The 24889-nt window shown below is 38.8% G+C and overlaps 2 protein-coding genes across 2 annotated transcripts in view; one reads left to right on the top strand and one right to left on the bottom strand.

Annotated features, from left to right (window-relative positions):
• Window positions 1-1524: 1524 nt before the first annotated feature.
• Window positions 1525-18085, bottom strand: LOC140243097 (pre-mRNA-processing factor 17-like). The gene is made up of 12 exons (XM_072322830.1): window positions 17900-18085; window positions 15177-15263; window positions 13551-13680; window positions 12882-12959; window positions 10770-10912; window positions 9554-9650; window positions 8462-8676; window positions 7708-7855; window positions 6595-6710; window positions 6018-6228; window positions 5060-5204; window positions 1525-3859 (listed from the first exon to the last, which is right to left on the bottom strand). Exons 1-12 carry the CDS (start codon window positions 18083-18085, stop codon window positions 3682-3684), a joined length of 1734 nt encoding a protein of 577 aa, XP_072178931.1. The 3' UTR covers window positions 1525-3681.
• Window positions 18086-18475: 390 nt separating this feature from the next.
• Window positions 18476-24889, top strand: part of LOC140242279 (SH3 domain-containing kinase-binding protein 1-like) — a 99545-nt gene continuing 93131 nt past the window's right edge. Inside the window, 1 exon segment of the mRNA XM_072322024.1 lies at window positions 18476-18538. Within this exon segment, the coding sequence (XP_072178125.1) occupies window positions 18535-18538 (4 nt within the window). The 5' untranslated portion in view covers window positions 18476-18534.

Raw genomic sequence — 24889 nt, forward strand, 5'->3', positions numbered from 1 at the left:
CGATTAAAGGTCAAGAAAAATAAAGCTCTTAACTGGAAGGAACATGTATATCATACAAGTAAGAAAATAAGTTCCAGATTAAGTTTGATGAGTCGTCTGAAAAAATCCCTACCTCTGAATTCACTAAAACTTCTTGCAAACTCTTTAGTTCTCCCATTGTTTGACTACTGCAGCGTCGCCTGGTCAAAATGTCCCTCTACTACGAAAGATATTATTGTGAGACAACACAAACGAATGGCCAGAATAGTCTTAGGGGTAGACACACGTACATCTACTGACTACGTACTAAGTCAACTAAACTGGACCACGATAGAGGATAGGTGGAAGCTTCAAAGGTGCAAACTGGTTTATAGGGCACTAAATGGGGACGCTCCAGAGTATCTGTCACTCTTGTTTCAGAAAGTTTGTAATACACACAACTACCAGACTAGATCAGCAGTCTCTGACGGGCTAATAGTAACTAGAACTCGAACTAATGCTGGGAAACAGTCTTTTTCACACACCGGAGCACTTGAATGGAACAGTTTACCAATAAACTTAAGGCATGCCCCATCTAAACATTCTTTCTCAGCCCAATTCTGGAGGGCACTCCACTGTGCCCAAGTATAGTTCTGTCGTTGTTGTTGTTGTTTTTTTTTTTTTTCTGTTCTTTCTTTCTGAGGTAGGGGAAATTTAAGGATATGAGGATGTAATGTGTTGTATAATATTTGTTAAATTTTGAGCTTTTAATTTATATCAGTATACAGTATATTAAGATATATACAGATTTGATACTGCAAATTTGATTTTGATGTTGGTATTGTATGATTATCATGTGTTTATTTGTATGTATGTGTTCATGCAGGGCCTCCAAGAACAACAGTGTTTAACCCACTGATGGAGCCACCCTGTGAAAATAAAACATATAAATAAATAAATAAAATAAAAGAGGATAATAAGAAAATTTTTGCTTCTTCTAACCAATACTTCAAAAATGTACCTTTATATGTAGTGACCAATATATCATTTAAAAGGTATTATTTTGTACTCTATGACAGAGACCGTACCTCAAAATCTTCAAAAATGGACTTATCGGTTTTTGCGAACAAACTCTTCATATATATATATACACACACACTGCAGATTATTGTAATCATTCATTTTGTATTCCATCTGATCGTACATTGGACAAGGCTGATGAAGACATAAATGTTGAAGGCTTTAACAAAAATTTGGCCTCCTACAACATCTGTCATTAATTTCATCACACCTATCTGTTATATTTGTGTTCGTGTTTGTCTGTGTGTCATGTCATGTTCCATATATACATGTACATAACTACACAGTGTATAAGTCGAGAGATGTGATGATACATAAAACATGAAACAAAAATCTGGGAAGCATTGATTTAACATTGGAGAGGACTTTCCCATTCTGTACACTTTCTCTCCTAATCTCTCTCTCTCTCTCTCCTTTTCTGTTAAGCACACTTGTAATACTGCCATTGCATGACATACTGAATTCATTTTCTTCTTTTTTGGATAATTTAATTACAAAATGTATACATGTATATAAACACATAATTCTTTCAAAATAGTCAGGAAAACATCCATTCAACAATGTTGTGGACGTAGATACAGTGAGTCATAATGTGCTGCTTTACATGGATCACTCCTCATTGACAATGCATTGTCTACAGAGGGCACTATTCCTCAAATGCAAGAAAAGCAACGTGGACAATCTTTGGAAATATGGGCAGATTGCTACATCATACTTCCAGTACACACAACTCATCAAATTCCCATCAAATGTAGTCACTTGGGAAGGCCTAGGAGAAATGCACATTACAAGGATGTTGCTCGAGCCAGCTTGAACCAATTTTGAAATGATCTTAACGCCCTCGTGTCGCCTCTACTTTCACAACTGCATAACTTTCTCTGTCATATGTTTGAAGGCACATAGACCCGGTGGTTGCGGGGGTGCTGTTGGATGATACTGCCGATCACCGTTAGCATTGATACAAAGATTGCCGAAGTTGAGCTGTCATCAAGAGTAAAGCGAGTAGGTGTTGCTAAGTAACGTTGCCTTCGTTGTCTTCTCTGCGCATCGCGCAGTCTGTAGTGATGCCAGGGTGCATGCTTCTGAGTATGACATCACAAAAGAAGTTTACTAAGGCTGTCATCCCCTTCAGCCGAATCATGAGCCAAACTGTGATCGGACCACTGACTACAGTGGATCGGACTTCTTCAGACTCGTGGAAATGGGTCTAAGCGTAAGCGCTAAAGAGGAGTCGATAGCATAGGTGTCTGTAGGAAACTTGCCCAATCCGCCTGCGTACGTACTCATCTAAACCACCGGATCTATGTGCCTTTAACTCTGTAAACATCAGCTCTTGATGGATGGAACCAATAACACTCAAAATATGACAATATGATACTCATGATACACACACAGGCCTATAGAGGCACATCCTGGATGAAAATGACAATGTCTAAAATTTCCTGAATAAGGAAAATGGCATGTGTTGGACCCCATAAATGCAACTGTGAAGTATTTCAAAATTGAATCACAATGATTTTAATGTCTTTTACTCTTTTGAGGAAAAATCAAATGGTGGAATTTTCTTCTTAGAAAATGTGAATATTCAAGGTTAGAGTCTGAACTACCCTGTCTTTATTCCTTTGTACACTTTGCATGGGAACAAAAAAAGAATCCTACTCTCATAAATTCACACCAGCACGGCAGGAAACTGAACACTTTCTATTGATGTTTTTTAAAAAGAACCTCAAGACCTACCTTTTCAATTTAAATGGACAATTGTTTACCTGTATGCATATATATGTACGTATACTGTTTGTTTGTTTATTGTTCTTACATCTTCTGTGATACTCTGTTGCAACGCGATACATATGTACTCTGTTCTACAGCGCCATGAGTATCTTTTTAGGTAGAATGAGCGCTTTATAAGATTCTCTCTATTACTATCATTTTATTAACAAGACACTCATCATCACCATCACTCTATTTGTGTGAATCATGTTTATGCATGAATATGTATGTTTATGTGTGAATATATGTTTATGCCTGTCTAGGCATGTATATGTAGACCTGTGTTGTGGAGGCTAAGAAAATGATGAGATAGGCATCCAGAAAATCAAACTAGGCTGCTCAATAAATCTCCCCAAATGATACAGATCTTATTTTAGCATTAACTTTGCTTGAAACATTTTGAAGACCTCGACCTTTGTACTGATGACAGTTCCTTCAGAATGTGAGTGGCATCGCTTCCTCTTAATCCCACACATTAAGTTTCATGTTGGAAGAGTGTGAAACAAACAACCTGGAAGGCGCCCCCAACACATTAGACGTTTCATGTTTATCAGCAAGACAAGTACCTCAGGTCCATGGCATGGAAAGTATCATCATAAATATTGGTCTGATTACCCAACAAGCCTGAGTTTGTCATGGTTTGGAAACAACATCTTTGAGAAAATATAGCGCTCCATAGAGATCCCTAGATAAACTGCAGGTCAGGCTATGCCCAGTCCCACGTGATGAACTTCACAACAGTGTGTATCATACTTCAGGCACAAGCACAACACTCCTGTGTGGGTGCTTCCTCCATCCTGGCATACAGACTCGAACATATAAGGAACAAGTACGAAGCCATCATGTCTTTACAAAGTTTCTCTCACAAACTCATCAGTCCCACAGTTTAATCAGTCCGTCCCAGCCACATGTGATGACTTTTGATGTCTCATGGGGGTGCCAGAGGCAGCCGATGCACACTCCGTCATGGGCCTTTAGCTTGGTGTACAGCTTGGTGCTCTTCCAGTCCCACACATTCAGTTTGCCGTCAGCATCACCAGACACAATGTAACTTGAAAGCGTGAAAGTAAAGAGGAAAATGAGACAAAGAGTTAGTATCAAAGATAAAACATAACTATGAGGCAATATGCCTGTCCATCATCAAAATGCTACCTTCTTCTCATTCAAAGAAATAAATAAGCAATGACAGTAACTCGTTTCACTAGAAACTGTTCACTACCTTTTGGTGCAATTTTTGTGGACTGAACAAAAGCAGAGAGATCAGAGACATACTCATTGAAAGTATGAAGAAAACTGCACAAGTCATTCAAAACCTACAAATGCTTCAAATTTTGATTAATATCTACATCCTCCATCTTCAGGAAAGGAGCTCTACAACACTTTGTGATGTCAGTGCAACAGAACAATATAGAGAATAACAAACACACACAAAATGTCATTTCTTATGAAACATACTGTATATGCAGCATTGCCATATATTTAGCGAGTGTAATTTTTTGCAAATCGCGAGTTCCCAACAATTTCCTGAGTATTTAATTTCGAGAATGTAGAGTACAGTACTGAACAAAGAAATGTATGCGTGCATGTCACATTCATGTCAGGATGAGAGTTAATATTTTCGCATGTTTTTAAATTCGCAAATAGCTCCAGACTTGTGAAATTTGCGAAAATAATAGCCTCACAAAATATTCAGCATATACAGTACTCAGCCCTCTAACCTGTTACTGAGATACGACAGGGAAAATATTCTCCATTCTTTCTGTAGGAGCAAGGTAAAGTGCTTCAAGAAATCTGAATACTAGTAATATCCTTTTTCTGTGCATTACTACTATGACTTTAAAGGGACTGTACAGTACTGGTTGAGGTGGGGATTCATGTTTTGAACATTCCTAAGTGAGGTAATGAAAAGCCTCTTATGAAATATGAAAGAGCATGTAATTTTAAGAAGAATTCAACATTTATTTGATGAAAATTGGTTTCCAAATGGCTGAGATATCCAAAAAAGTGCTAATAATAAAAGGCGACATGCCACAACTTTATTAGGATCTCTTTGTTTCACCTTGTTTTTGGATATCTCAGCCATTTCAAAACTGATTTTCATCGAATAAACTTTTGATACCCCTTTCACACAGGAAAGATAACAACAACAAAAGAAATCATGAAGACATCAGTATTGCACATCAACAAGGCACCAAAGGAAGAAAAACTGGGGGAAAAAAAAAATAATCTCGGGAAAAGTGATGACCCTCACCTCATGTCTGGAGCAAAGTCCATTTGACAGGCGTAACCTGCCACCATGTGACCCTTGAAGATCTTCTTCCTGTTCTGCCTGAACCTGTTGATGGCGCTGTAGATGACGATCTGGTTGTCCATGGACTGGCAGCCCAGCCACTTGCCTGTGGGCGATAAAAAGACACGGTTATACAGGGCTAAGCACTGTATCTTAAGCCCATCATGTCCCCCTATTAAGACAGTTAGTCTGTGCTATGGTACTGAATCTTTTAATTCAAATTTGAATAATTAATTGTCAGTACTGTAAAATGAGGAATGGTCGCATGCATTTCGATTTCCAGAATTTTGTGAGAGCCAAGATTCGCGAATTTAAAATGCATGCAAAAGTTCTTGTCGACAATATATGCATTGATTGCCAGTGGCAATTCGCAAAAATTTCACGCCGTTTGACAGTATTTAAACTGAATTATAATATATAAATGTATGGTAAAATTATAATAGGGCCTCATCCAAATCAAGCTTTGCTTATCTATATTCATATCAGAACAGTGTTGTTATGAAATTGACAATTCCTATATTGATTTGACTTGAAATTTCTCATAAAGAAACATCAACAGGGTGTTTGTTTTTTTTGAAGGCAAAGAAGAAATGAAAATCAATTTAATATAACGAGGTGATTTTCCAGTTTTTACCCCTAATATAACAAGATACCCAATACCACAAGGAAATTACAGTGGTCCCAAGCAGCTTCTTATAAAAACAGGGTTCACCTGTACATCACTAATTTGACTGTGGAAAGTTTTCTTCTTGTGGTGAATATATATCATTGAGTCTCAACCAAAAATGCATACATATCATACAGTGTCTTCACTTGAAAGAACTTGCGAGTGCAAGGGCAAGATTTTCAAAAGTCGTCTGGACAATTCTATGACCTGCAACCGAATGACAGGGTCGTGCCAATCGTTATTAATGCGCACCGTTGTGGCTGAGGGTGACACTGGGCATACTGTGCATGCTGGGATCGGCAATGTACTTGAAGTCAACTGGAATGTCCCACTCCCATACACGCAGACTTTTGTCGTCAGACGTCGTGACAAAGCGCTTGTTGTTGTCCACGAAGGTGATGGTGTTCACCGCGCCCAGGTGGCGGTCGTACTCTTGAACGACCTCTTCGGTTCTGAGATCATACTGTGATAGAAGAAAAGAGATTCAGGAGGGAGCAAACGAGAGAGAGAGAGAGATAAAGATTGTGGTCATTGCAAGCTATACTGTATGTCCTGTATGAGCTGTTATTTTTGCGAGGGTTTAATTTTCGGGAATTTTGCAAAACACTGCTGGATTACAAATTTAACAGCATGCAAAAATGTCAAAATGCGTTAGGGAAATAGTGCACTTATCATAACCTTGGTGTAAATTCATGAAGACAACATCTTGCAAAAATGTCTGTGACCTCTTCATTCAGGAAAATATCTTTACGCAAAAATAATAGCTCATACCGTAAATCATTGCCAAATGAGCTCTGTGGAATGGGGGTATAATTAATGGCCTCCTCACCTGTACAATCTTCTTGTCCGACATCCCTGCCACAAAGATGTCCTGCTTGTCCTCCTCAGGATTGAACTTCACACAGTAGGGCACCTTGCGGTTGGTGAACTTCTTGATGCATTCACCTGGAGGAAAAAAGTTAGAATTCACAAAGTGAGAGTCATCGGCAGATCTGCATCGGTGGTGAGACTGGTAGAAGCAGTGTGGTGTACTGGTGGAGAGGGTAAATGCTGGAAGCACTGCACTGCTGTAAAATAGGGGTGGACTGCGGTGCAATGGTGGGAGCACTGTGGCGTATTGGTGGAGTCACTGTGATCTAATGGTGGGAGCACTGTGGTACAATGGTGAGAGCACTTTGGTATAATGGTGGGAGTACTGTGGTACAATGGAGGGAGCACTGTGGTACAATGGTGGGAGTACTGTGGTGTAATGGTGGAAGGTCTGCGGTGTAATGGTAGGAGCACTTTCTATAATGGTGGCAGTGCTGTGATATAATGAAAGGAGCATTTTGAGAATCAGTGGAGTTACTGTGGTCTAATGGTGGGAGCACTGTGGTCTAATAGTGGGAGCACTGTGGTACAATGGTGGGAGTACTGTGGTGTAATGGAGGAAGGACTGTAGTGTAATGGTAGGAGCACTTTCTATAATAGTGGGAGTGCAGTGATGTAATGGAAGCACTTTGTGAATCAGTGGAAACACTGGTGTAATGGTTGGAGCACAGTGGTGTATCAGATGAAAGGCTGGGTGTATTGGTAGAAGTGCTGTGGTGTAATAGTAGGAGCACTTTGGTGTAATGTTGGGAACACTGTGGTATAATGGTCAGCAGCACTGTGGAATACTGGGGGGCATTTCATGAAGCATCTTGGTCAGATATTTTTTCTGGACAAACTGTTACAAGCTACTGAAATCCTTGCATCTGACTGGCTGAGTGCAAATTTGGCTGACAACTTTGTCGGACAAAATGCTTTATGAGATGCTCCCCTGGAGGGAGTGCTGTGGTGTAATGGCAGGAGCACTATGGTGTCATGGTTGGATCACTCTGGTGTAATGTTAGGAGCACTGTGGTATAACAGCAGGAACACCTGTTTCAGTGTCCACATCTCTCCTACTTAGGAAACTCACCCGTTTCTGTGTCCCAGAGTTTGATGTAGCGATCGTAGCCAGCACTGAGGAACTTTGTGCCCTCATTGTTGAAACAGATGTCCCTGACTGCCTGTTTGTGTCCTGAGAATGTTCTGATCAGCCTCCTCTGGTTATACACCTCCCACAGCTGGTTTTACACAGAGAAAATAAATTTATATCATACAAGGAAAATTTCACTCTATTGGTTACATTTCAATTTCAATCAGGAGGCTAGCCATGCACAAGATTAAACTTGTTATCCCAAAGAAAACAGTTAAATTGACTTTGCGTTTACCAAATGGAACTGATTTCCTTTCCAACTGTAACTACACATGTATCAGCATTAGATATCTGTAAAGAGCTCACCAATATACTGTATATCTACTTATGGCTTTCTTGTTTTTTTTCTTCTTTTTTTGCAAAATACATCCACAGTAGGTAGCATGATTGGGAAAGGAGCACCGTGTGCAGGAGTCAAACTTTGTCTCGATACAGTCGTAAAAGTCAAAGCATAAAATTGTACTTTGGTTCAGTGTTACCCTTTATTGCAATGCTGTATTGTTTTGCATAACTGTGAATGTGTAAATGTTTTATTGTAATTGCATTTTTGTTGTAAATGAAAAATAAATGAAATGAATTATAATCTGAGCTTACAAATTCAGATTGGAAACAACTTATCTACCCCCTAACAAGAGACATTATGAATGTTAACAATCCTATCAAAGAAAAGATCATCTAAAAAACGAAAATCTACCTTGATCTTGGAGTCCATCCCACAAGACAGAAGGAGGTGACCAGACATGGGAAAGAGCCTGATGGCCGCCACGCCCTTGGTGTGACCTGTCCAGGCATGGATCATCTTCTTCGGCAGGTAGCACTTGTCGGGCGGCTGCTCCGACCTCAGGTCGACGTCCAGATCCTGCGGAATGTGCAGGTAGGACCTGCCCTGGTAGTCGTAGGCGTCTTTGACTGAGAGACAAGATTTAGGCAGGGTCGAGTGAGTGCAAATCACATGTCAAGCATTCAACACTGTGACCTCTCTCCACCCACTGTTGAATTTGACTCAGAGTAAACAGTGACTACAACTCTTCTGCGTTGTGACCATTTTCTCGAAATCTCCTGCTCTGCCATCCGAGTTTGACTTTGTCCCACTCTAGCTGTGTGTCTCCCGCTTAAGACATATTTTCTCCAGCTTAGACTTTAGCCTTCTCTCACCCAACATTAATTTTGTCAAATAATTATCAAAAGGCTAAGATAGTAACATTTATAACCCATGAGCTTCCATTGGGCCCTGAAGTGGGCCATGGAGCCCTGGCTACCGGGAATGTCATGCCTCAAACTTTTGATGCGCGCTACCACCACATGAAAACGTGTGCAAGATCACGCAGTAATCTCAAGTTTGCCAGTGGGTCCAGGTGGAAGAATCTCCCGTTTAAGAGGTGCTGGGGTTAGAGTCTCTGAGTAAACACTCTTCTGACGTGCATATCAATGATCAAAACTATTCACATCAAATTTTGTGGTAGATTTCATTGATGATGAAATCTTTTGTAGGTAATTTCTTGTCCCCTAACAAGGAATCCAAGTTTAAATGACAATGTAGATAGACTTTACATCAGACACACACCTTAAAAGAGTTTTAACACAAAGGTCAACTACCTCAAAAAGGAAAGTCAAGACATGAAAACACAAACACAGATAATCTAAACCGCTTGAAGAGTTTCTGCAGCTCTCTCTCTCTCATTCTCAAAACAAATCAAATAGATTCATAAATAAAACTGGAGGTTGTTGGAGCTTAAATTTGACAAATTTAGTCCATGAACTACTGTGGACTGTTTGCAAAACTCACTGTGCAATGTCGTCTTCTCGTCAGCAGGTTTATCATCCACAACCTTTCCTCGCTTGGCTCTCTTTGCAAGAATCTCGTCCAACTCAGTCTGCTCCTCCTGTTTGTCGTTCAAGGAGAGATGAACGCATTCAGTACATACATGTATACATAAATATAAATATAGCAAAAAAAAATATATAATTATACAAATACATTGATATCGTATATAAAACACATGAATACGGGAGAATGTTACTTCTGCAGTGGGCTGTACAGACCATTCCCGGAAGAAACAGTCACACACACACACACACACACACACACATATGTATGTATTATGTCCTACATTAATACAGTTCACTTTGAGCCCATTTGATAGAACTGCATTACATACACTGTATAGAAGTCATATCATGACTAGTAAATTACACCCTGACCCTGATATAAAGTATAATTACACCCTGACCCTGATATAAAGTATAAGTTCACTACCCCTCTACTTTCGGCCTTTATGAAATTTATTTATTTATTTATTTATTTATTTAAGAATACTTGATCACCTCCATCTCAGAGTCACATGTATCATAAATGATGAATTTCAGCCACTGATTCTACAGATATCAAGATACCAAGATACCAGGCAAACATAATCCTTAACTTCCCCAGAAAAGTTCAGACCAGACAGGTCAAAATTTAAATTTGCCATATTATATTCTTTGAACAGCAAAGCAGAAAATTTAATACATTATGAATTGATAACATGTGTGTGTTGGGGGAAGGTAGAGAAAAACAAACAGAAAACAGAACAAGAGCCCCAGGGCAGATTGATATTCAGTTGTGCTCCACAAAAAGTTCGACTATGATGTGATATCTCTGTTGTGCCCCTTGCAGTAAGGTCATTCAATTGCCATGCTTCTTCAAAGATACTTTGCACATTTTTTGTTTTCATTTTTACATAAAGAGGCATCTACCATGATACAACTGTCATCTGCCGATCTTCCAAAGATAAGAATAATACTTGACACTGACAGTACTTTGGCTCTTGGGAGCCCCTTGCCCTAATGTCCTGCCATTTGAACAACTTGGTATCCCTTGCTCATAAGAACAATCAAACAAAATATATACACCAAAACAACAACAGCAATAAAAAAAACATTCAGGAAGGCTCCCTCCTATGTCCCTCGAGCGCTCGGCAAGGAGAGCCCCAAAAATGAGCAGCCGTAAGGTCCCGACTCACCTCCGATGGCTTGGCCACCGTTTTCTCATCCACGTACTTCCCCCACGGTCCCTCGAATCCCTCGATGTCAGACGCGTCCAGATTCCTCACCCTCTTCCTTTTGTCCCCATCTCGCTTGCCCGTCTTTTCAAACACAGTTTTTCCTGCGTATCGCAAGAATATGTGACAACAACCGACTGACCCTTGCTCACATGAATCTACGGTATTCTACACATGCTACAATTTTGCCATATGTCGCACGATGATAAGAAGCTACTGAGCAATTCTATATAGCATCATCTGCATATTTCTACACTTGGAGAACTATCCATCAAGTATGCATTACAATGAAAACATAACATTCATTAATAATCCATTCAAGAGGCAGAGCAGCACTAATATCATATCATACACTGAAATACACAATGATGCATATATATCATAAATTATTTCTGGCAATAGCCTACATTCAATGAAACACTTGACATCCAGTGTACACCGACTTCTGATAGCATCTATATTTTTACGCATTATTTTCTCATGAGAAAGTCACATTTTTCATGGAATTATCGATTTGCAAATTTGTAAAGATTCACTTGTATTTTCAAAAAATTTCAATGCTACCTTAAATGCCCAGAAGTTATGACAGTTGAATGTTCTGCTCAACAGATCAGATTTCTACATTTGCAACATATGCAAAATGGACAGATGAGAGGCAGAATGACAAGTCTAACAATCTTGGGGTTTGTTAACGTCCTTTTGCATCTCAATCAATAACATTAACTTTGAAATAATATGCCCTATCAGCAAGAAGGAACACAATGCCAATGCTTTTCTGCTCAGACATGGGAAAAGCATTTGATATCCCAGTAAATGACCTTTTTTTTTTTTTTTCGTGGGATATGAAATGTGTCCCATTTGGCTAGATGTGTGGAGGGGGAGTGTCCAAAGGGTTTGATAGTTTACCGGTTAACCCTAAAGGGGCCGGGCTTTTTTGGCTATGCTCAGGCCGGGGGGGGGGGGATGGATTCCGCCCCCCCCCCTCAGATCTCGGCCATCGGTGGCGCGATCGCGATGAAATTTTGCATGCGTGAGACCTGCGTCATAATCTACAAGATTGTGTCATAAGATTTTTTGAAACAATCAATTTCTAATTTTAATTAATTAATTATGCAAATTAAGCTCAAGATCATATTTTAGCCTAATTAAAAGCATTGAGAGTCTAATTTTTGGTCTGTAAATCTGTTGCAGCATATTCAACGATTGTACATCACAAAAACTTCCAAAATTCATTTCAATTCTTATGTATTTTATTGTTTTCAGAATTTCTTATGTATTTCTTTGTTTTTCAACTTTTGTTTTTTTCTGTTTTTTCATTGGAAATTGTCACTGACCACTTTTCTACCATAATTAGCACAAAACTAATCAATGAAAGTGATTAATTGTGAAAATAATCAGGTTTTTATGACTTTCACGACAGAGCACTGTTTTCCATAGGAAATGTACACAAAATCACAAAATTGTGCCCGTTTTGGGGCGACATTCCGTTACAAAAATGGGCGTGGCTTCGCAAAAGTACGCGCGGACGTCGCAAATTTGGTCTCAAAAGTTGCGCGAGACTTGAACAAACAAAGTCAAGAAGCCTCGCGACGAGGCCTTCTTGCGTAACAGAATTATAGCGCGAAACGTCGAGGGGGGGGCTGATTCCTCCCCCCCCTGGCCCTTTTAGGGTTAAACTCTCTACACTTTGTTCCCCGCTAACTCTTGATATTGAACATCAGTTTTACATGGTTGACTGCAGGGGCTGCTGAACCAGGGGTGGGTGGAGGGGGAAGGGGCTGGGGGCTACAGCCCCCCCCCCCCCCCACTTTTTTGACCTTAAAAAAACAAAGAAAATTAAAAAGAATGTAAAACAATGGAAAAAGAAATTACAACACCCACAACTTTCAAAAGGTTTCGTTCTTAGATTCTTCCCATCTAAGTGGGGGTGTGGTATTGAGGCTACCATTGACCCTTGACCTCGTATCCTTCCCCCCCCCCCCCCATAAAACGTTTTGATGTCCCTGGACTGTAGCTGACAAAGAGGACCACTGAGAATGCTAAAGTGCTGCAAGACCACCAAGTCATACTAACCTTCAGGTGCCACCGTGCCCTCCGTACTGCTGACCATTTTCTGACCACCCGTGTCCACACTGGGATCAACGGCAAACCCTGATGGGAGAGAAATGGTGGTAGAGACAAAGTGCACTATATACATGAAGTGTGATATACAAAGTGGAAATGAAGATGACAAACAGGGCCACCAGGAAGGGAACAAGATGACTGCTAAGAATGGAGAGAATCATGACGACCCATAATCAAATCAAAGTATGTACAAAGTAATTCAAAACAAAAAGATAGACATGTCATAATGGTGAGTTGACTGAAAAAGATACACGACACCAAAATCAAAGAAATACCTAAAAGAGAGCCAGCAAGAGAGAATAATAACATAGTTTATTAAAAATGAAATAACCATCTATGACTATTTTAGGCTTTGTAAAATAGTCATATACTACAGCTCTTACTAAAATCACATGGCAACCACAGGTAATGCAAGAATTGGTTAAACATTGTTTGCTTCCATAATATTGATTCTTGCGCTTAAAAAGACTAACATATGAGCATGAATTTGAAGAGAAACACAGGAAGATTAAAATTTGATGATAGATATCAATTGCTAATAAGACATGAGTAACAGCAAGGTAAAATCAAAATATGTTTCCGATATACACCTAAACTTGAAGTGGGGGAAAAGCTCACCATAACTTGAAAATGTTCTCCTCTGGTTTTCAAAATGGAAAGCGTTGAGATGTGCTGGCTCTACAAATCCAGACAGCATGTTCTTGGCCGCATTCTGTTGCTGGGTCTTGAACGGGTTTGCCGGGCCAGCCTTTTTTGGATAAAACAAACACCAACAATAGTCCAAATACCACTGAAATTACTTGGAACAGAAAACACCTGTAGATAATAGTAATATCTCCTGTGTGTTTTAAACACAAACAACACATTAATAAACTCATGACAGAAAAGAAAGAAAGAAACAAATATACCTGAGGGAGAGCACAGAAATTATTGTCGTCTTCAATGTCTCTATAAATATACAACGAACCAACAACAAACAGGGTATGCAATGTGGGAAGGACAGTACAAAATGCATGGTGACCTTCAAAAGTGTCTGAAAACAAGCAGCAAGCAAGAAAGCTAAAAAAAAAAAAAAAGGAAAACACTGAGAGCAGAGAAATCAGCATATGCTCTGTGCCTTTCCTGCAATCAAATCTAACTTCCAACACATACAGGTAGATCATGTACATGTATGCATACTATCAATCCATTGTTTTGTTTTAGTTCTTTTCTGTCTACCTCTTTATTTCTATCTCCCTCTCCCTCTTCTATTTTTAATGCAAAAAAATTATCTACTTTGAAGACCGAAGACAGTAATGCTACAAGGGCTTTCTCAGTGAATTAAAAGCTCTAAATATTGAAAGCATGTATAATGAACTATGTCAAGTTCCAAGCCAAATAATTGCATTCTCCAGCTATTGTGTAAGTCCCCAAAAGAAGCAATTTGATAGGAAGAAGGTATATTGAGTACCTCCAGCGTCTTTTAAACTCTTCCAACTGTGTGGTGATATATTTCATGAAAACCAGTACAACTTTACTATAAAAGATATGTTCCTAAATCTGAGTTTTTGTATTTGTAACTTGGCAAGTTAAACAATGCAAACAACTTAACCAGAAAAGCTGCTACATCTGGACTGAATGTTTAATAATAATAATAGTAATAATAATAATAATAATAATAGTAATAATAATAATAATAATAATAATAATAATAACAATAATAACAATAAAGGACATTTATATTGCGCAGTTACTATGATAATATACTCTACTGCGCATTACAAAATAACATACATACAGGAAATTCAAACATAAAAAATAACACTAACGATATGTGTTAAAGGGTGTGTACAGTTCTGGTCGAGGTGAGGATTTAGCTTGTAATGTTTTGCGAGATATTCAGAAACCACTCTATGAGATGTCAAAGAGCATACAGTTCTAAGGTGTATCAAAAGTTTATTCGATGTAAATCGGCTTTGAAATGGCTGAGATATCCAAAAACAAGGTGAAACAAAGAGATCCTAATAAAGTTGTGGCATGTTGCCTTTTATTATTAGCACTTTTTTGGATACCTCAGCCATTTGAAAACCAATTTTCATCAAATAAACGTTGAATCTTTCTTAAAATTACATGCTCTTTCATATTTCATAAGAGGCTTTTCATTATCTCACTTAGGAATGTTCAAAACATGAATCCCCACCTCAACCAGTACTGTACAGTCCCTTTAAGCACAGTACTTTATCCTACTCACTGTATTACACTTACCTCTGGTGTATATATCTGTTCATACTGAGGGTTGTACATAACTAGCTTAGTTGATGGGTCCAGCGGTTGGTAAGGGTTATTTCCAAACTGTGAAGACAATTATAGGTGACAATTAGGAGAGAGAAAAAAGACAAAAAATCATCACAAAAAGTAGTGACATATCATGATCACAAATACAGAATAAACAGAGGTTCTAGCTTTGCATCACATTCAGATTTCAGATCTTATATTTCAGATTTCTTTTTGTGAACAGCCATGTCATTATCTTGAAAGATAGTACATTACACCTATGGTACACGTACATCGAGTGACGGTGTGGAAAAAAAAAAGAATTTGAACAGCCCAGGATAGCACATTATATGTGTGCATGCAAACAAGCCTGACATATACATATTATATGCAAATTGTAAATAGCTAAAAGATTAACATGTGCATTTTATTTTTCACAAAAAAACAAAACAAAACATAACCTTGGCATATCTTTGCAAATGTTGACCTAGCAATGGTAAAGGAGATAAATCGGAAAAAGTTCAAATTACTTTTGGCAACTCTCTAAAAGAAAACAAACAAAAAAAGAAATAATTGGTTCAAATAAGTATTGCCATTGTTTGTTTGTTTTTTCCAGATTCAGTATGATTCTGTGTATATGTTCTTTGGGGGGTTACGCTAACAAGTCCAAGTACACATATTATATATAAACTTCCTCATACACATTTTGAATTCCTGTGAGAGATGCAGTGTCGAGAATCAGTGCAACCTGCAAAAGCTGCCAAGTCGGTGAGTGCAAACTGACGCAGTACAATCAAATTCGATCAGTTGTCATTGCTGCCGAGCCAATTTATGAGCTACTTTTTCCAGTCAATTTTGTGAAATTACATATATCATCTCACAATTGGCAGCAGAGCGCAGTCTTGAAGTCTGATTTTTATGAAATTTGAGTTCTTTTTTGAGCTGTTTAAACAGACAATTTTCTACAACACAATTCAAATTCTGCACACAATTAGCGGATTTTTTTTTTTTGTGGATTAAAAGAAAAAAAAGTTTGTATTGTGTACATGTCTACTCTGTACATAAGGCAAGTGACTTAAACATTATTTGGGCATTTATAAGTTATTTTCCTGCAGACCAGATTGCAGATGTAAAAATTAGACATTGAATACATTCAAAGCATGTTACCCTTGATTCGACCATTTCCATGAATAGACCAGTCTTACGAATATAAATTCCCTGAAATTCATGAATAAAAGATGGCACAAATCAAGTGCGAAATTCAAACTATATGTACCTCCACACGTGTTCCAAAGAGCACAACAGTGGGCCACGTCACCAAGGGAGGAGGTTATGTTTTCGTTACCATTCCGGCGTTGGTTTGTTTGTTAGTTAGATTGTCCGTGTGCAAAATAACTCAAAAAGTTGTAAACGGATTTGGCTGAAACTTGCAGGGAAGGTTGAGAATGACACAAGTAACAAATGATTAAATTTTGGTAGTGATCCGTGAATTTTGAAGGAATTTACGAAGGATTTTTGATATTTTGACAGGTAGGGTCAATGTCTAATGAACTTGCGAGTTCAAGCTGCGCATTTTTGAGGTTTTCAAACGCGCACTAGAGTAAAATATCCCGTTTGCGGCAGTTTAAGCATTGTTAAGAGTTTTTCCAACTTGTAAACAAATCAGGCAAATTATTTTCCACCATTTCATATATCATAGACAAGATTATTCATTAACGCAATTGTTTTCATGAAAGAAATTTATCATTTGACCAACGCAGTTTTCATGATTTACCAGGGCAAAACCCGGCACAATTTTCGCCGATAAGGGCGATATGCGACGTAGTATTTCTGCTTGCGGCACGATGTACAATCCGTATGCAATACGCGCGTGCTCCGCGATCTTTAGCTGAACGCCTTCACATGTCTCGCGACATTGCGTAAGCGCCAATTCCCATTGCGAAAGCACATGAAAATAGCGTGCGCACATGCATTGGCCGCAAAACAAGATCGCAATTCTGGCGGTGTTGTTGATGTCTTTCTCGCGTTTTTCTCATTTTTTTTCGATGGTAACATCCACTTTCCGAAAAAAATGGCGGCCCACATCGGCTCGCGAAAATTCTATTTTACGTGAGGATATGTTTTCAAAATCCATGAACATCGAGAAAACGACAAAAAATCCAGTTGCTTGGACCATTGTTTCTTAACTATTATGTTAAGAAGTACCGAAAATTTCATTTTGGATGCGATATATTGTCATTTAGGTGAGAAAATTTCACTTTCGTCAGAGATCATGCCCATTTTATCGGTTGGTTTTGTTGATTGCTAGTGTGTTAGTATATGTGTAGTGTGCATGTAACAGTGCAATGCTGTGTTTAGCTGTATATTACCGCGTATGTTGTACCTGCCGCGAACGGCTGCACGCCGCTTACTGACACAGTTACTCTAAAGTGTGTGCTCTAAGCCTCTAGTTTCTGCCAGGGCGAGGTGCGCCATGCAGCTGACACACTGGCACTGTCATTCACAACATTACAAGAAAGTCCCTTGGTCACCTCCAAGAGGCAGTTTCTAGAGAGACACTACACTCGATTGTAGCTCGGACACATATAAGATGGTTAAGTGCATACTGCTATGACATAGGCCATTGTATAGCCTAGATAAACATAGGGCCTACATGCACAACATGTATCTAAATTAATGGGACTAAAGGCGGACTATCATTAACGTTGTCTTACATCTGCAGTTTCGTCCACGACAGGTGCTGCATTAAGTTGTAGTTTTGCTTGTAGTGTCTGCACAGTATTGTTTTTCTCCAATGGTTTAAGATGAGCAAGTGCATCTTCAGAAACTTCATGCTGATCATTAGATTCATCGTCACTTTCGTCGCTTCCGTAAGCCTGCAACGCTGCGATCGCTGCCATGTCGCTAGTATACTACTAGTATGCACCTGCTGCCTAGCCTGTCAATAAAACAGATATTCTCATTGGTCAAAAGCTCGAAGTAGTAACATAAATAACGAATCAAAATAGTCTTTTCATTGCTCTCTGCAAGTCTGCTTTCATGTTGCCCTCTTATTTGTTGATTGTAAAGATCGTATAGTAATATTTTCAATTATCAAATAATTTTACAATCAAAAATGTATTCAAAATAAAATTAAAGAATAATAAAATTAACCAAATCGAGTTTTGAGGCATTTAATTAAATCTAAACAATTAGATTTTAAACTTACCGTAACAAGGGGGCGCGCCGCCTGGATGTGCGTAATTATTTTATTAAGTGCACTGTGACCGATCGTACCTGCTTCGAACACCGTGTTGTCACTTTCCTCGATTTGGAGTCTCTGGATGCGACACTCAAAAAACCTGTAAAAATGGGTAAGTACTGCGACAAAGTAAGAGTTGCATTGTCATTGAGGAGAATAAATTTTGTTGTTTGACCTTTTTTGCCATGATCCATTTTCCATGACGGCAAGATCAGCAAGACACAGCTGAAACCTGTTGACTTCCGGGGTTGTGCTCACCGGCAACCTCGGCCTAGGCTCGGGGTAGAGCTAGCTAGAGGATCGGACACGAGCGAGCGAGCTGAGCGGAATGCCAAGGGATACACTGGATATTACTGCTAGCTGGTATCATTCGTGCCTGCTACTGGTTCATCATAGGAACTAACATTAGAAGTAGAACTTAAGCCTGAGGCTAGAGTGGGTGGGAGAGCTCGAGAGCTAAGAGTAGACTAAGTAAAGACAGATAAAGTAAGAGAGAGGGGGAGAGAGAGAGAGAGCAAGCCATATGATCATACTCGGCAACTCGCTACCCTATGATTAAATAACAAATTACCTCGATCTTGATCTAGATCTGAGCTGGATCATGATCAAGAATGAAGTATTGGCAATTGTGCACTTTACGGCCCTATATTATCGGTACCTCATTCGCCGTATGCAAAGGTGATATCCCATGATTATGAACCACCACGCACTGAGCAGCTGGCGAGCTTCTCTTGCTGTATGGAACGCCGTTTGACAAGTGATAAGGTCACTAAGCCCGCCTCACTCCCGCCTTTGCTCTCCGGGGCAGGATTATCGAGCTTTACATATACAATGTTTCGTCGCAGAAAATTGCCATGATCCTGGGGCAAAGTGTGAGAAAGTTGGCAGTAGTCTGCGATACAATAGATTCCATTTTTGAACATCCTAGTATAGCTTGCGCTAGCTCGCCACAACAGTTACGTGATTAATAGATTATTACTGTATACCTCTTTCATCCAATCTGATCCGAACCCATCACAAATCACGCAAACCAACCGCGCGGGCGAGGTTTGTGTGTGTGTGTGTGTGTGTGTGTGTGTGTGTGTCCATGTGGTGGCTGCCCGTAAATCGGTAGCTATTCGCACTTCGCTTCGCCCGGCGTCTGGTCGGGCTCGTTAAACGGTAAATGTGTAGACGAAATAAACACTAACAGACTGACGAATCGGGATGAGATTTTGGTTTTTTAATTATTATTTCACAGAATAATTTCGCCAACGCCGCAAGTGGACATATATTTCTTCTGCAATAGGTTAATTAGTGATCCCCTGCTACAGATATAAGCAGAATTCATTCATTTAAAATCATGATTGAAGCACGGAAGTTTACCACTCGTTGCGTTCCGTTGTATGCCAATGCATAGCACCCTGTTTGTCTAGGGTCTGTTCGCGCTCGATCACGCCGCGCCGCGCAGGGAAGGGCATTAGAGCATTCATGTGGCGTACCGTAAGTGCTTTCATCACGCACACACACGTTGACACATTCATTCACACTGCATCCCAACGCGAAATCTCACCCACATGCACACAGTACCAGTACAGTGCCGGAAGACACGCTGTCGAACCTGCGGTGCCTGATAGGTACTTGAATTCGCATGCACTGCTCGATTAGGGTAAAATCTCACACCGATGATATAGGGCCGTAAAGTGCACAATTGCTGAAGTATTTTTCTAGTAAAACTATTAACGCAAGTCACCCATAACATGGGTAACTGTAAAATCAATTTGACCACAATCAACGGCAACGCCATTATGATTTGTCCGCGTGCTACATGAAGAATTAGAAACCTATGTAGAACTAGTTTGATGAAAGCGGTTTGTAGATACTCATCTCTAGTAATAATAAAAATTAATGATTAACCTCTGCTCCTCCAAGGGAGGAGGTTATGTTTTCATCGGTGCTGGTTTGTTGCTTTGTCTGTGTGCAAAATAACTCAAAAGTTGTAAATGGATTTGGATAAAACTTACAGGAATGGGTGAGATTGACAAATGGACCAGATGATTAAATTTTTGTAGTGATCTGGGAATTTTTATGGATTTTTTGAAGAATTTTCGATATTTTGGCAGGTAGGGTCTGTGAACTTGGGAGTTTAAGCTGCATGATTTGTTAGGTTTGCATGCACAAACTGAGTGCATGCTCTAGTTTCTAGTACCGTAGTAGGGCAAGGCACACAGCGCAGCTAGAATGTTGATGACGTAAAAAAAGGCTTCTATATTGGGAAATCAGGTGAATTTCAACATGCATATACCCCTTATGGCTTGAAATCACTAATCTCTATGGAAGAGCAAGATAAATGGTGGAAATGAGCTGTTTGGCAGAGGTCTGTGCTCTCAGAGTGTTTTTCTAGTTTACATTAAATTTAGACTGCATACTGATATGCTGATTAAATTTACTCCAGCTTGTTTTGGCAGATATACTACTAGTGTGTTGTGTAATCTCGCCCTAATGAAAGCAAGAGAACAGCGTTATTTTTTTTTTTAAAGCAAAAAATGAGAATCATTCACTGTGTCATTGAGAATTAGAGTAAAACAAACTGCCCATAATTCGATCATAACACCATCAAAAATTTGACTGCCGGCTACATGTAAAAACCTTAAGTTCATACACAGCCCTGTTGCTGTACAGAAGTTGCGACAGGGATGTACCAGTCGATATTCGAATGATCACCCTGTTCCGAACGACAATATGAATATATTTACTATATCTTGATCAATTTAGCTTTCATGGGTGTTATCAATATTGACATTCGTATACACAATGTACTATTTACTGTATGAACACTGAATTCACACTTCTCTGCATGGTGTAGATTACTTTTTTTTTTACACTGTTTTCGCTCAATTCTCAGTTCAAAGAAATTGCTTCAGTTGTGATCAGAAGGATTGTCAAAAGTGGCTGCCGTGCGTGCAGCGGTACAAGCACTTAAATCTCTACAGAACCATACAAGGTTTGCACGACTCAATGTTTCAATGTGAAAACATTTGAAAAGTCCAGCAAAAGCAGCAAGATTTGTTTTTTCTTTTACTAACAGGTCCATGACGTTGTATGTTTGTGCAAAAGCAATCATCCTCAGACCTTTGTAATTGAACTGGTCAAACTGAAACTCAGACTCTATTATGTGATTGTGGTTGTCCTTTTATAAAATGTTTTTGTATATGAGGAAAAAAATGTAAATATAATATATTTGTATATGGAACCCTTTTGAAAAATAATTTGCCCCAGACAATACTGAGATCAAATCTAGAGATATTATAAACAGCTAAAACATCATCATTATTACATACATGTATTAATGTCTCCATGAGGGAGCTCATAATAGATGTCTCAGCATGGGAGCTCGATGATACCAGGTACTCTGTTCTCCATGATAGAGCTCATGTTATGTCTCTGTAGGGAAGCTCTAGATATGAAAAGGAAAGGGAGGTAAAGTAAGGAAAAGAAAAGAGGGAGAAAAAAAAAGGAAAGAAATGTCTCCACATGGGAACTCATAACAATAAATACATTTGTGAAACAGTCTCATATTTATAACAGAATACATTTCTCAGAATCATTAAAATGAAGGTACATTTGTACATAAGCCATCGTATTCTACAATTGTAATAGTGATGGTCATACGTATGTCATACGTCATATATATTAAAGCACAGTGTGACATGATTTCTCACATGCTATTAGAGGTTTAACAAGGTGAAGCTAAGCTGAATAAAACATCTCAGGTTTCACCAAATTGCAGTATTTATTGTTCTATTGAGCAAAGGAATACCAGTCATGTTCTGTTTTATAACACTGCAGATGTTAACTCTTGTGTAATATTTGTTTGTAGCTCGGTTCTATGTCAGCGCACAAGCAACTGATGTTACAACTGCTAAAATGTACTAGATGACAAAATTTCCATGCTGCACTAGACCAACCAGGTCCTTGCAGGCAGAAGAGAAATATACAAACTACAGAAAAAGACTGAAAATATTTGAATTGAGCAAGATCTGTGCACCTTAAACAAACTTGATAGAAAGCTCACAAGAGGCGTGTGTGGTTCCCTGGTCTTACTTCCGTGTTACCAAGGTATCACATATTACTTTCTCTTTTACGTCATAACCAGCTTTGCTTACAACAAAAATATGTTTAACTACACTGTATGATAATATTGCAGCATACACATATTTATTGTTAGGACATTTTACTCTATCAAGCTGATACAGTGTAGCATATTACATACCAGGTACTTTATTAGGTGATCCGAGTATCCTCTCGGATCACCTTCTGTTTTTGTACGGATTCTTTCTTCTTCTTCTTTTTCTTATTTCTCCCCAAAAGTTGTGCATCGATTAGCTCAGAAAGTCCTCTTCCTATCAATTTCAAACTTATACCATATATGTATCGTCTCCCAAAGACGGCAATCGAACTAAAATCAAAGTGATCAGTCGACCGTGACGTCACTATGACGTCATTATATGAAAACACATTCTCAATCATATCTCATTAATGGAATGGAATTTTTCAATGAAATTTATGTCACATATATTTCAAGTCAAGCGCATTCTACTCATATTCTCAAAATTCATCTATACCTTAAAACGTGCGCGTACGCGCGCGTTGAAATATTTGTATGGTCAAATCGAGCTCAAATTTTTTTTGCACACGTTTCAGACCATTTAGAGCATTTTTTGAAAAATTGAAAAAATTTTACGGACGCGTACGCGCGCGCGCATGTACGCACGCACAGCTCATATGCAATAGAAATTTCCCGTTTTTTCACACTTATCGCCTGCCTGAAATGTCAGGGAATATGTCTACCAAGTTTCAAGTCAATCCGACTCAATATGACGTCATACGGGCCCGTCAAAGTTGAAATTCCGCGCGCGCGTCAATGGCGATATACAGTGCAACAATGCCAAAAAACCGCCAATTTTAAATCCGATTTTACTCTTCAGGATGGACGGTGACCCCCCATTTTCTTTACATATTCTGAAAGCTGATGAGTTGTACATGTCATTTCATGGGTTGGCGATGCTGGAAAGATGATTAAAAGATATCAAATTTCTTAATAAAATAAAAAGAACAAATTTTCAAAATGACGTCATCAAATTACAAGTTCACTCGAGCGTATTTCACTTATCCTTTGCCCATTTTCATTCAGATTTCAGTATGTTGTAGCTTACTAAATGCTCTTTCATTAATATGATAACAACATTTTGATTAGATGACGGCATCACCTCGTAATATTGGATTGAAAGTAATCTTGTCAAATTTGACCAGTTTACGTGTTATCTTAATGGGAGTGCAGTTTTTCTGGAAATGAAAATTGACATGACTATCTTTTCCGAGCATTAGCTCACTTATGCTTCGGTGAATTTCTCTAAGATTTTAATATGTTGTAGCTGAGACTTTGGGCTATCATAAGTGTGCCCTTCATTTTTTCATACGGTATCGCGATCACGTCCAAAAACATGGTTGAAATCAAAGCCTATCTTCGATGTATTTTCATATTTCTTTCTTTTTCCAACTTTCTTTGCAATAACTCAAGAAAAAGATACTCTATCACCACCATATTTTGCACATGTATAGTTCATGTCACGTACATTATTTCATAAAATAACAACTACTTCATCAGACGCCATCTTGGGTATGTAAATTAGGGTCAAAGGTCATAAATGTTTCATCCTGTATCTTGGTGAATACATGTTCTATCTTCCCCATATTTTGCACACGTAAAGACCGTGTTACAAGGATCATTTCACAAAATAACCACTTTTTGCTCTGATGCCATCTTGTCTGTGCAGATCGGGGTCAAAGGTCATATGTACTTCTTTCTTTATCTTCGTTATGACGTGTTATCTCTATGGGAGGGAATTTTTCTAGATGTGAAAATTGACATGATTGTCTCTATCGAGCACTAGCTCACTTACCCTTCGGTGAACTTCTCCCAGATTTTAATATGTTGTAGCTGAGACTTTGCGCTATTGTACGTGTTCCCTTTGTTTTTCGTGTGGTGTCGGGATCACGTCCAAAAACGTGGTTGAAATTAAAGATTATCTTCGATGTATTTTCATATTTCTTTCTTTTTCCAATGTTCTTTGCAATAACTCAAGAAAAATAGCCCCTATCAACCCCATATTTTGCACATGTTTAGTTAATGTTACGTACATTATTTCATAAAATAACAACTACTTGATCAGACACAATCTTGGGTATGTAAATTAGGGTCAAAGGTCATAAATATTTCATCCTGTATCTTGGTAAATACATGTCTTATCTTTCCCATATTCTACACACGCAAAGACCATGGTACAAGAATCATTTCACAAAATAACCACTTTTTGCTCAGATGCCATCTTGGGGGTGCAAAGTGGGGTCAAAGGTCAAATATACTTCGTTCTGCATCTTTGATAGTGTATACGGAATTCGGTACCCAAGATGGCAGGTCTGA

The sequence above is a fragment of the Diadema setosum genome, chromosome 19 (assembly GCF_964275005.1).
Source record: "Diadema setosum chromosome 19, eeDiaSeto1, whole genome shotgun sequence".
Taxonomy (NCBI): Eukaryota; Metazoa; Echinodermata; class Echinoidea; order Diadematoida; family Diadematidae; genus Diadema; species Diadema setosum.

What these genes read in the sequence shown, in the direction of transcription:
- LOC140243097 (XM_072322830.1), bottom strand. Translation starts at nt 18,085, where the DNA reads ATGGCAGCGATCGCAGCGTTGCAGGCTTACGGAAGCGACGAAAGTGAC. An exon ending in TCGTGGACGAAACTGCAGAT is followed by an intron (nt 15,264 to 17,899) that starts GTAAGACAACGT and finishes TTGTCTTCACAG; the next exon opens with TTTGGAAATAACCCTTACCA. An exon ending in AACAGATATATACACCAGAG is followed by an intron (nt 13,681 to 15,176) that starts GTAAGTGTAATA and finishes TATCCAAAAAAG; the next exon opens with GCTGGCCCGGCAAACCCGTT.